This window comes from Moschus berezovskii, chromosome 3, assembly GCF_049115385.1.
Source record: "Moschus berezovskii isolate FMDL1 chromosome 3, NW_MosBer_1.0, whole genome shotgun sequence".
In the NCBI taxonomy this organism is placed as follows: Eukaryota; Metazoa; Chordata; class Mammalia; order Artiodactyla; family Moschidae; genus Moschus; species Moschus berezovskii.
The window spans coordinates 128,032,287-128,045,064 of record NC_142462.1 but is presented as its reverse complement, the minus strand read 5'-3'; the positions used below and the strand labels follow the sequence as shown (position 1 = coordinate 128,045,064).

At 50.4% G+C, this 12,778-nt stretch overlaps 1 protein-coding gene across 5 annotated transcripts in view; it reads right to left on the bottom strand.

The window, feature by feature from the left end:
• The window catches only part of UBE3C (ubiquitin protein ligase E3C), a 109,808-nt gene that overhangs the window by 73,096 nt on the left and 23,934 nt on the right, over nucleotides 1–12,778 (bottom strand). For 3 of the 5 annotated variants that reach the window (XM_055421646.2, XM_055421650.2, XM_055421647.2), the window contains exons 2-5: nucleotides 12,707–12,760; nucleotides 9,228–9,302; nucleotides 8,171–8,317; nucleotides 3,572–3,687 (exon numbers count right to left, since the gene is read on the bottom strand). In XM_055421646.2, the coding sequence (XP_055277621.2) occupies nucleotides 3,572–3,687; nucleotides 8,171–8,317; nucleotides 9,228–9,302; nucleotides 12,707–12,760 (392 nt within the window). The remainder of the gene's footprint in view (nucleotides 1–3,571; nucleotides 3,688–8,170; nucleotides 8,318–9,227; nucleotides 9,303–12,706; nucleotides 12,761–12,778) is intronic. The other 2 variants (XM_055421649.2, XM_088834789.1) reach the window with 2 other exon arrangements.

Sequence of the window (12,778 nt, the reverse complement as noted above, 5' to 3'; positions counted from 1 at the left end):
CATCCTGGCTGCACCCCAGGCCCTCCAGCCGCACTGCCTCTGCTCATCTCAGGCCGGGCTCCCCAGGCCCTTTTCCCTGCCCCGGGATCCTCGCTAAGCAAGCTGTCAGCTTCCCCATGCCACTCTCCAGACGCCACCACCTCTCCCGTCCAGGCCCGTGTCTGTGCCCATGCAGAGCTCTTCTCCCTTCTCAATTCCTCGCATGGCCAAGCCAACGAGGCCCCTGTGCCCACCCTCCGTCACAGCGCTCATCCGGGGACCAATGGCCTCACTGCAGGGAAACATCACCAGGCTGTGGAGTGGGGGAGGATGGGAAAGCCTGGCAGCTGGCTCAGCTAAGCCACCGGGCTCCGTCCACCCCCGCCCTCCACAGGCCTGCCCCCAACTCTGCAGACAGGCGTGAGCCTGCAGAAAAGTGACAGCAATGCAAATGCTCCCCACACGGAGCCACACAAAGTATTCCTGTTCCTGGCAATGCAAAGGGCTCTGTCAGACAGGGAATACAAATTCCCTGAGGCAGGTTCATCTGAATCAGCTAGAACATCTTACTGGCTCCCTCCTTGAGTAACCAGTTAAGTGAAGTCACTGACACGTGCTCACATGCGAGTCCTGACTTAACACTGTGGAGCATGACCAACCTGACGATCCACTCTGAGTGCACCCCCAGGCTGGGCGTGGCCTCTCCTGCTGCACCCCGGGCTCCACCTCCTCGTGCAGCACGGACCAGCCTCTGGTTCTCTGTCTACACCTTCTTGCTCTAGACAGTTGACCTGAATTCCCACAGTGACTAAAAGCGAAGGCGGCACATGCCCCTTCTCTGGTAACTTGCCTACGCACCTAAAATTCAGCGCCCGGCACATGGCAGGTAACATAAAACAACTGAAGCTTCTAACAGATTACTGTTTTAATTTTACTTTGTTAAAATTTCTTTCCTCATCTAAAAGAACCAGCTTCCTCAGAGAAAACAACCCCAGTCTCAGGCTTGCAGGGGCAGTATTAAGTGAGCCCAAAGTACTGTGGCCCCAGAAGACACGGAGGCTTGAAAGACGGGGTGGGGGCTTCTGAGACGAGCTCCCTCCATCAAGCACTGAAAGACAACATGAGGCTGAGTGAGCCAAAGGGAAAGAAGGCCGGGCCTTCTGCACGAACAAGCCAGCGGACCAGCACTGAGGGAAGGGCACCGTGGGGAAAGCAGCGCCGGGCGAGCCACGGACACAGCAGCAGCATCGAGCAGACCGTCAGAGGTGAACACCCCGGGCGGGAGGCGGCCCCTGAGGCCAGAGGAGAATGTGGGCCTGCACAGCAGGGAGAGCAGTCCTCCCGGCACGCGGCCTCGCTGAGCACAGACACGCCGGGGACGCGTCTGCGGTGTGAGGTGTGGGGCTCTCACACGCCCCGCTCCGAAGTAGGCTGGTTCAGTTCAGTTCAGTCGCTCAGTCATGTCCAACTCACAGCAGGGAGAGCAGTCCTCCCGGCACGCGGCCTCGCTGAGCACAGACACGCCGGGGACGCGTCTGTGGTGTGAGGTGTGGCGCTCTCACACGCCCCGCTCCGAAGCAGGCTGGTTATATACGTTTAAACTGAATCGAGTGTGGCCATGCCAGCAACTCTCACAGGGCGCCACTAGGCAGTGTCTGGAGACCTGCAGGGTCAAGTGGCTGCAGGCCGGGATCCTGGTAAACACCGCACAACACACACGGGGCCACGCCCACCACAGAGGCTGCATCAGCCCCAAACGGCGGCAACGGGACAAGGGGAGAAAAGCATTCCTCCAGACCTGACAGCCCTCTGAGAGGAAAGAGGAGACGAAGGAAGCAAACAGACGCAGGGTCACCAAACAGACAGAGAAGACAGAGCTTCTGAGACGACGGAGGGGACCTGAACAGGGAGCAGATCCCACGACTCCGGAGGATTTCCGTCTGTTCCTAGAGGAGAACACAGCACCACGCTTCCCAGAGTGTGCTCTCCCAGGACAGGTACAGGGCAGGGGCGAAGCGCCGTGCTGTCGGCAGCACCCCTGCACACGTGTTAGAAAAATAGCGTACTGTGTGTGTGCAGATGGAGAGAAAGGAAATGCAGCAAATGGAACTTGACTCCAGGAGCAGGATACAAGGTGTTCTTGCCACTTTTCTTGTGTCAGAAATTTTCCAAGACAGAAAGTTGGGGAAAACAAGCAGAAATTGCATTTGGATCTATCATCTATTAAAATTACTTGCTGGATGAATACCTTCAAAAGCACATTAAGTGCCACGAACTACAACCCCCAGGTCAAGAGAGCCCCAGACTGTGCTGCTCTAGGGGAGGGCATGCCTGACACCCGAGGGCTTGTGAGGACAAGCCGTGTGTGTAACAGAGGCCACGGCGCCCAGGCCCCACTGTGCCATGCAGGCGTCTACAGAGAAGGTCCACGGACCCCTGCTCCAGAGAATCACCGCACACGGTATGTTTTTCAAAGGACGTTTTCCGAGAAATAAAAGGGGTTTGGAAAAAAAAAAAGATTTCCTGGGACTCTCGATCATCCCCATTCTCTCTCTGAGGGTTTTCCACTTTGCCTCCAGTGCAGCTCAGGATCTGGAAAAGTCAGCTAACAGGCCTGATTCTGACAAGAACCCTAAATAAACCTTACTACACGCAGCTTCCAGAAAATTAGCTGAAAGTGTATTAAAGGCTCAGAATCATTTGAAAGTTGGCTACAGTGTAGACATCATCAAATTTTAGAAAAACGGTGAAGACAGTAACTTGCTTTTTCATTCAAGTGCTACTGTTTCCATCACCTCAGTGTGCTCTGCACTGAGTCCAAGACACAGGTGAGGATAGTCTGATGAAAGGTCTGACCCTTCACCTGCGGGCAGCGACCCTGGGGCCTGAGATCAGTGATCACTGGCACAGAGACGGGCCTTTCAGCTGGCCTGTCCACTTGCCAAGCAACCAGATGCCTGACGTCCCACAGGGCGATTTCAGGCCACACCTGGAAGAAAACATCCCCCGGAAGGTATGCTTCAGTTCAGTTCAGTCGCTCAGTCGTGTCCGACTCTCTCCGACCCCATGAATCACAGCACGCCAGGCCTCCCTGTCCATCACCAACTCCCGGAGTTCACTCAAACTCATGTCCACAGAGTCGGTGATGCCATCCAGCCATCTCATTCTCTGTCATCCCCTTCTCATCCCGCCCCCAATTCTTCCCAGCATCAGACTCTTTTCCAGTGAGTCAACTCGACGCATGAGGTGGCCAAAGTATTGGAGTTTCAGCTTCAGCATCAGTCCTTCCAATGAACATCCAGGATTGATCTCCTTTAGAATGGACTGGTTGGATCTCCTTGCAGTCCAAGGGACTCTAAAGAGTCTTCTCCAGCACCACAGTTCAAAAGCATCAATTCTTCGGCAACTACATTTTAATTTCTAAAGGGAGGATCACAGGAGTAAAAACTAATACACATAACATTTCGGTCTCAAAAAATACAAAAAATGCCAACGATAAAGGGAAAACCACTAAGACACTGAAACACAAACAGCATTCTTCTAGACAACAGGATAACCACGTCACCAGAGCTGGGGATGACAACGGGTTTACCTGCAACAGAGGCTCATCAACCTCTTTATTTGAAACAAGCATGTGAGTCTCTCAGATCCTTCCAACTGCTGGACAAACAGAGCGCTGTGTTTAATCAGGTTCTGATACATCCATATCTGAAAGAGCAACACACACAACGCATTAGTCCGTAAAAAGCCAACTGCTTTCTAATTATGTAATAAACCAAACTTCCTTAACTGGTGGACACAATCAAAATAACCACAACGTGGTTAAGAAATCAATCTTCTAAGTCAAGGTTTTAGTGAGGATACACACATCCTGACTTTCCCATCCTTAAAAAGCACATCGGCATGAAGTAAATTACTAAATACTAAAAGTACTTGAAAACTCACATAAACGTGAAACAAAAACAGTTCACTGGCAAAATTTAGCAGTCCACAAAAAACACTGTGACTCACAGCTTTAACCCCAGATCACAAAGGACCGCGGCGCCTTCCCACCCACCTTCTCTGCTTCCAGCACCGTTCCTGTGACGCTCCCCTCCCCAGCCCCATGACTTGCTGGTGGAAAAGGCGATCTTGCAGCCCCAGCACCCCCGAGAAAGGCCAGGTGTGTAACGCGTCGGGCAAGAGGCATGTCTCAGCGAGATGGAGGGTCCCAGCACACTGTTTACACAGACCATCGCTCTGTGACGGAAGCGTCACAGCTTTACTCATCACTTATACTGCAGAACGCTTGCGGGGAGAAAAGGTCAGAGCTGCGGGGGGATGGCCTGAACCCCCACCGTCCTGGACACGATCAGCAATGGGGCCACAGGCTCAGCAAACGTGGACTCAGACTTCCATCCAGCTCCACCCAGGAGCCTATCTAGTGTGGCCGCCGCTGCCATGAGTGACTGCAAACACCACACCTCACAAGGAGCCTCCTGGGCTCACCTTCTCTAGACAGGCTTGTTGCTGCCTGTTCATCCGTCAACAGAGATGGTTACAGGGAAGGGCCTCTCGCGTGTGCCCGTCATGCCCAGCCTCTCCTCTGACAGTGACACTCACTGGACAGGAGATGTCATCAGAGTCTGAGCACTAGTGTTCTGCCTGGGAAATCCCCAGTGGGTCCAAAGTCGGTGGAAAGGCACTCTGAGACCCCGCCCACACAAAAGCTCATCTCGGGGCATTTGGAGCTGCCTGTCCACATGTCCTCAGGAGCCAGCGTGACAAAACTGTTTTCTGCACTATCTGACGTGCAGTACATTCTAAAAGTCACACTACCCATTCAGTTCAGTTTGGTTCACGCAGTCGTGTCCGACTCTCTGTGACCCCACGGACAGCAGCACACCAGGTCTCCCTGTCCATCACCAACTCCTGCAGCTTGCTCAAACTCATGTCCATCGAGTTGGTGATGCCATCCAACCATCTCATCCTGTCGTCCCGGTCTCCTCCCGCCTTCAGTCTTTCCCAGCATCAGGGCCTTTTCAAATGAGTCAGCTCTTCACATCAGGGGCCAAAGGACTGGTGCTTCAGCATCAGTCCTTCCAATGAACACTCAGGACTGATCTCCTTAGGATGCACTGGTTGGATCTCCTTGCAGTCCAAGGGACTCTCAAGAGTCTTCTCCAACACCACAGTTCAAAAGCATCAATTCTTTGGCACTCAGCTTTCTTAATGGTCCAACTCTTGCATCCATACATGACTACTGGATAGGTGGACCTTTGTTGGCAAAGTAATGTCCCTCCTTTTCATATGCTGTCTAGGTTGGTCATAGCTTTTCTTCCAAGGAACAAGCGTCTTTTAATTTCATGGCTGCAGTCACCATCTGCAGTGATTTTAGAGCCAAAGAAAATAAAGTCTCTCACCGTTTCCATTGTTTCCCCACCTATTTGCCTGCCATGAAGTGATGGGACCAGATGCCATAATCTTAGTTTTCTGAATGCTGAGTTTTAAGCTGGCTTTTTCACTCTCCTCTTTCACTTTCATCAAGAGGCTCTTTAGTTCTTCACTTTCTGCCACAAGGGTGGTGTCATCTACATATCTGAGGTTACTGATATTCCTCCCGGCAATCTTGATTCCAGCTTGCGCTTCATCTAGCCCAGCATTTCGCATGATGTACTCTGCATATAAGTTAAATAAGCAGGGTGACAATATACAACCTTGACAAACTCCTTTCCCAATTTGGAACCAGTCTGTTGGTCCATGTCTGGTTCTAACTGTTGCTTCCTGACCTGCATCCAGGTTTCTCAGGAGGCAGGTCAGGTGGTCGGGTGTTCCCGCCTCTTCACCCATTAACAAACAACAGTGGAAAGTGTAGTGAACACTGTAATAGTCTAACGGGCCGCTGCAGGAACTGTTTAAGAACAGGGCTGCAAACGCACTCACCAGGTAATTATGGCTCAACCACATGAAGAAACCCTCAAAGCACTGTCTTTAACACTTCTTGGACTGCATTTGTTTTTTTTTAAATTAAGGCACAAGTGATGTTCCTGGAGAAGGAAGTGGCAACTCGCTCCAGTATCCTTGCCTGCAACATCCCACAGAAAGAGGAGCCTGGAGGGCTACAGTCCATGGGGTCAGACATGACCGAGCATACACGCACGCATAACTGATCGACAGTACTATATAAGTTTCATGGGTGCAATATAATAACACATTTAAAGGTTATATTGCACTTATAGTTATTATAAAATACTGGCTTTATTCCCTGTGCTGTATAATATCTCTGGAGTGGACTGGACTTTGATACTGTTTTTAAATTTCTCAACAAATGCACCAACATCATCATTCCCAAAGTTCTAAGTACATTAAATATCAGCTTTGCTTCACTTTTTTTTTCTGCTTAACTCTTTTGCTGTTGAGTTTTTCTTTTTTTTACTAAATTCAGATATACAAACTTTCCTTCTTATGGATCCTTTCTCAGGAAGTCAACTGAAGGTGTACATCAATAAAACGAGGGAGTAAACCAAGCAGGCAAAAAGGAATGCAATCAGGAGAGGGTCTGAAACTGAAGAGAAACAAAGCAAGGATTTTCCCAGGATAACTGCACCACTGCCAACAGTGCAGCAAGCTCCCGAGGTGCAGCAGGACGGCTTGGGGGGGAGCATCAGTGGCCTGACTCAGCAGAAGGTGGAAGAGGACCTGACCTTTAACAGATGCAAAGCTGAGGAAATAACAGTGACATGGTACTTAACTCCAGAATAATTCAGGAAAACTACACAAAAGAAAACACCGTTTTAGCAGACAGCATATTTAGTCACAATAATAAAAAATAAGTCAAGGGAGCAGGTGAGGAAGGGAGAGCCACAGGTGCTGTTTTGTACGAAGCACCTTAAATAAATAAACTCCCAACAGTGGTGTCACGCCTGCTCTAAGACAGCAATCAGGGAAACTGAAGATGGGGCAGGAGACCTATCCTCCACATATTATCTGACTGGTTTATTGCTCTTGCATTTTTGTTTGCAAACTGAATAAACCATCTGGTTCGTTTTTGTCGTGTGAACCAGGTTTGAGGAGATGGCTAATTCTAAGTCCACGAAGTGCCATGGGGCTGGGCTGCTGCACACTTAAGAAACCATGCGGCATTGCTGAGTGAACCTCGGGGCGACCAGGGGCCGCTCTCCAAAGGCAAGGGCGCGCTGGAGAGACACTCGACCGTCCGGACCCTCTCGCCCCACAGACCCGGCGGCTGTGCTTCACAGCTGACCTTCAGTTCGTGAGCGCGGGAAGGAGGGACAGTCAGCTCCCACAGAGCGCCAAGGCCCTGCTGCTGAGGGCCTTATTCCTCTCCTCATTGACCTCAGACAGAGCCAAGAAAAGGCACGTCTAAGCAGCCACCTTCACCGCCCTAGAGATCTACGGAACGCCCCTCCCACGGCCCACCCGGCTCAGAACAGGAAGCAGCGTGGGTGTTAGAACCAGAGCCCACCCCGGCAGTGAGGCATCCTCCAGCTCCTGCACTTGAGTTTAACACAAGGGTGCTGTCGGTCAACGGCTGGACCACAGAAGGCTTACTTTTCACTGTAGACTCATCCTTTAAATTGAAATTTTTATTACAAATAAAGATTTCTAAGAATAAATACATATTTAACCTAATGATTACACACAAGTCTCTACTATTTCCTGGGAAACTGGACGCAGTGACAAGTTCTACTTCTTAAAAAGACTGATCAGTCACGGATGTCCCCCATTAACACACACCACTCCTCATCACTGGTAACGCCACAAGCCTGTAAAATGTTTTAAGTCATACAATTGTGTTTTGGATGTTTCAGAGCGAGACCCTAGGGTCAGAGCCTCGCCCTGAAGCACTCCCGGGTTAAGGCTGTGACACTGAGGACGGCACCCCAGAGATGAAGCCAGGCTCCGTGCTGAACCAGGTGCGGACCGCACACTCTGGATCACGGTGCGCCGTGCACGCGTAACACAGCTTCCCAGTTTCTTACATTTGAAATTTCCATAATTTACAAAAGAAATGCAAAAGCATACCGAAAATCTGTATTAAGAGGGAAAACACATGATCACAAAGACAACCCATTGCTGCTGACCGCGGAGGTTCACAAGGAGAGCCATGCCGGAGGGGTTGCCTGACCACAGTGAACCAAATGCTGGAAAGCACGCACACAGCGTTAGTGAAAACGGAGTCAACACTCACCAAACGTTTTGAGTCTTCACTCTGTCTATAAAAAAACAGAAGCTGCCTCACCAGGAGGGTAAGGTTGGGACCGCTGGCAAGGGGAAAAGTGCCACCGGACTGGGACAGGCTGGCACAGCGGTCGAACGCACTCCTCTGGATGGAACACTGAAAACAGACAGAGACACAGCACAGCGTCAGCGCTCCTGCGGCCGGAGGCCTCCACGGTCAGGGTCTGCTACAGACCCTCTACAGGGGTCACCACCACCCCGGAGGCCTCCCGGGTCAGCGGGGAGCGCAGACCCGGCGCTGGGACTGCCTCACGTGGAGGCTGCGGCTGGCGAAGCCGGGATATAACTGCTACAGACCCTCTACAGGGGTCACCACCACCCCGGAGGCCTCCAGGGTCAGCGGGGAGCGCATACCCGGCGCTGGGACTGCCTCACGTGGAGGCTGCGGCTGGCGAAGCCGGGATGTAACTGCTACAGACCCTCTACAGGGGTCACCACCACCCCGGAGGCCTCCACGGTCAGCGGGGAGCGCACACCCAGCGCTGGGACTGCCTCACGTGGAGGCTGCGGCTGGTGAAGCCGGGATGTAACTGCAACAGACCCTCTACAGGGGTCACCACCACCCTGGAGGCCTCCAGGGTCAGAGGGGAGCGCAGACCCAGCGCTGGGACTGCCTCACCTGGAGGCTGCGGCTGGTGAAGCCGGGATGTAACTGCTACAGACCCTCTACAGGGGTCACCACCACCCCCATCTACTGTGACCTGTAGCCGCGGTTTGGCCTAGGTTTGTATTTCACAATTCAAAAACCACCAAAATACTCATCTAAAATAGTAAAATTAATTATTAGGGAAAATACTATTATCCATATTAACTTTCTTTTTCTTTTATTTTTTTAGTGAAGGATAATTGTTTTACAGAATTGTTGTTTTCTGCACATTAACTTTCATTAAACAAGTGCACACAAAAATGTACATAAAATGAATTCCACCTCTGACAATCCAATGCTATATTCAAAATAAGCTTTCTCATGCCTTTCTAATTCCTTCTCAGTTTAAAAGCAAACTTACTTGCTGTTTTCTGTCTCTATAACCTCGAATAAATGACTGGATAATTATTGCATTTTTCAATCTTCGCCTTTCTTCCTGGATAACATAGGGAGGAAGAAGAATTGGTCAGAATCGGTGAAAATGACATAGTTAAGACTACACACCACAAAATCCACTCTTTGAAACACACTATTCACCAATTTCTGATATAGTCAAAGTTGTGCAGTCACGCCCACTGTCTACTTTCAGAACATCTTCATCACTCGGCCCCATAAAACCCCTGATCCGCTGGCCATCGGCCATCTCTGTCCCACCTCACCCCCCCACCCGGCCCTGGCAATCACTAATCAACCTGCTATCTCCACGGAACTCTATTCTGGACGTTACACACAAGGGCGCCTCTGCGCCTGAGTGCTCACTCGGCACCGTGTCCTTCAGCCTCACCGACGGTGTGTCCTGTGTGACTCCCTCACCCCTCTCTACGGCCGCTTTGCTGTCTGTCTCCTTCGTTTATTCACTTACTGGCTGGTGGACACGTGGGCTCTCTCCTCTCTGGGCTATTACGAATACCGCTGCCGTGGACACTCACATACCGACTTTTGTGGGGACACAGGTTTTCATTTCTCTTGGGTGTAAACCCGGGCACAGAATTACTATTTGAAGAACTGCTGGACTGTTTTACAAAACAGCTAACCATTTTACAATACTGCCAGCACAGTCAGACTTTTTAAAAAAAGCTTTTAACTGGGATGACCCCGAGGGATGGGACAAGGAGGGATGTGGGAGGGGGGTTCAGGATGGGGAACACATGTACACCCACGGCTAATTCATGTCATGTATGGCAAAAACCACTACAATATTGTAATTAGCCTCCAATAAAAATTTAAAAAAATAAAAGCAGCTTTTAAGTATTAAAAAAAAATACAGAAAACAAACACAAGCATTTATTTTAAAGGTCACTCTATTTCCAAGCAGAAAACTCCAGTTATTACCAAGTTGAGGCTATCTTTAAAACTCTCAGTGATCGAGCAAAAACAATATTCATCACTGTTGTAGTCCCTGCAGCTGCCACTGTCTGAGGGCCCACCATGTGCCCGCCCTAAGAGACAGTCCACAGGCGTTCAGACAGTAACCTGACAGGTGAGCACCCCTCCTGCTTTAAAGACAGAGACTGAACTCTCCATAAAGGTAAGGGTGCCAAAGATATGAGTCAGAAAGCAAACCCAGGTGCGACCTGTGCTGGGCTCTGTCTCAGCACGCGACGTCATTTCACAGCCTCTCTGAACGCCACCTACAGGCGCCACGGCACACACACACTCACACAACCACACCGTCAGGTCACAGAAGTGCACTTTCTGAGCTTGAGATGGTTATGAGGGAACCCCTGAGCTTGAACCAGGTTTGGACATCTATTCATAACTATGATTCTAAGGGTACCTGAAGATAAAACTCATAAATCATCCCAGGCATTTTCAACACATTCATTTTTGTTCATTCATTGTTAACTAGGGAGGAAGTCTCAGTAACACTCCAGTTCTCTGGCAAGTGTACCGGAAACAGATCAACCCTCACAAGGCCTGAAAGCCAGCCTGAAATCAGCTCATCCCTCCCGCAGTTAAAGGGGGTTTATTGTCCCGCTCCCTACTGCCTGCCAGAAACAAATGCGATGCTCTCCAAAAAGAAGAGGTCACATTCTAGAACCTGAACGCATCATTCTGTTTAGAACACACGATGCCCAGTATTCAACCAAAATAACCAGGCAAAAGACAAGAATTTAAAATCAAGAGAACAAACAACACAAACAAACCCACAGGAATTCCAAACACTGGAGTTTAAACATTATCTTTAAAAACCTACAATTATGTTCAAGAAATTAAAATGCAAGAGAACTGGTAAATAAAAGATCAAAGAAAATTCTAGAATTGAAATAAAAACTGGAATTCAGAACTCAGTGGACGTATTTAATAATCGGACACCACTAAAAGAGATAACTTGTAAATCAGAAGTTAGACGAGAAGAGACTAGCCAAATCAAAGCATAGATGTTCAAAAGGACAAACCGACAGAAGAGAGGAGACACACGGGACATAACTTGATGGTCGGATCCATCTGCAATGGGAGTCAAGAGGAGGCGGAGGAGAGGGCAGGGGGCTGCCTGAGCACACTACAGAAAGAGGAGACAAGGCAACCAGTGCGCGGGCTTCCCTGGTGGCCCAGCCGGTGAAGAGCCCACCTGCACGCAGGAGGGCCGGGCTGGAACCCTGGGTCACGGGGACCCTCTGGAGGAGGGAGCGGCTACCCACTACGGATCGTTCTCTTGTTTTTCAGTGTACTTTTCTTGTTTGGGCAGTGACTCTCAAGTGCGGGCAGTTTCACCACCAAGGAAACATTGGGTGATGTCTGGAGACATCTGCGCTTGTCTCAGGGCGGGGAGAGAGGGTCGTGGCATCTGCTGGAGAGGCCCTGTGTGTGTGCATGTGACATAACATGTACTTGTCTGTCTGTTAAACTTCAGAAACCGTTCTTGATCTGTTGGTTTTATGGTGCGTCATCTACTCTGGAACCAAGGTAGAGGCCAAGGGATGGGCTCACCCTGCAGTGTGTGCGCAGGCACCCGACAAGGCACCGCCTGCCCAGGACCTCCGTCAGCAGCTCAGAGGCCGGGAGATCCTGCCCCAGCATCCTGGCACCTGCAGCTCCCTAGCCCAGAAGGCTTTTGTTCCAGCTTCCCACAGCATTCCTGCTCCATCCTCCAGGAATTCACTCAGCTCTGACGAGCTCAGAGACGCCTTCCCTCAACACCGACAGCAGGCCCTCCAGGTCCCCGCTGCAGGACCCTGACTCACACCTGCGGCCCATGCCCAGCAGGAACACTGTCTTGTTTTACTCCCTGCCCACACACCCAGGCGGCAGAACGCTGCCTGGAACACAACGAGCTCTCAATATGTGCGTTAAAGGAATGGATGACTTATTAAGAAACAAAACAAGAACCTACCCAGAAAAGCAGGCCGTAAGACACCACAACTGTTGCTCAGTCAACGGCAGAGTCATTTTAAGAAATGATCGCCAAAGACGAAATGAAAATAGACTGAACAAAAGGGGTCCCTAGCCCCTTTCATGTATTCAGCTTCTTCACAAACGCACAAGTAGTGCAGACCACCCGCCTCCCCAGGGAGTCTTCTCCTACCGGGTAAAACACGAACGTTATACTCTAAGACTTTCTACACCTTCTGGAAGCCACACCACACTAACTATGTGAACTGAAAGCCTCTGTTCTCCCCCCATTCACCCCATCGTTTCTACATTCTGCTAGCCCCTCTACAGTAGATGAGGCACCGTAAAATCAACAAATCCAGAACGGTTTCAGCAGTTTAACATGCGTACAAATACGCGCTGTGTCACAGACACACACAGATGCCTATGTATGCAAAGCAGCAGAGCAGGGCTGCGCTGCGTGCTGTGGGGACTGCTCGCCGACAGTGACTGCTGCAGACCGCTTACCTCTCTCCTTCTTCTTTCCTCCTGAGTGCGATGTAAAAGAGAGGCCTTTTCTTCCTAAAAGACAAAGGGTGT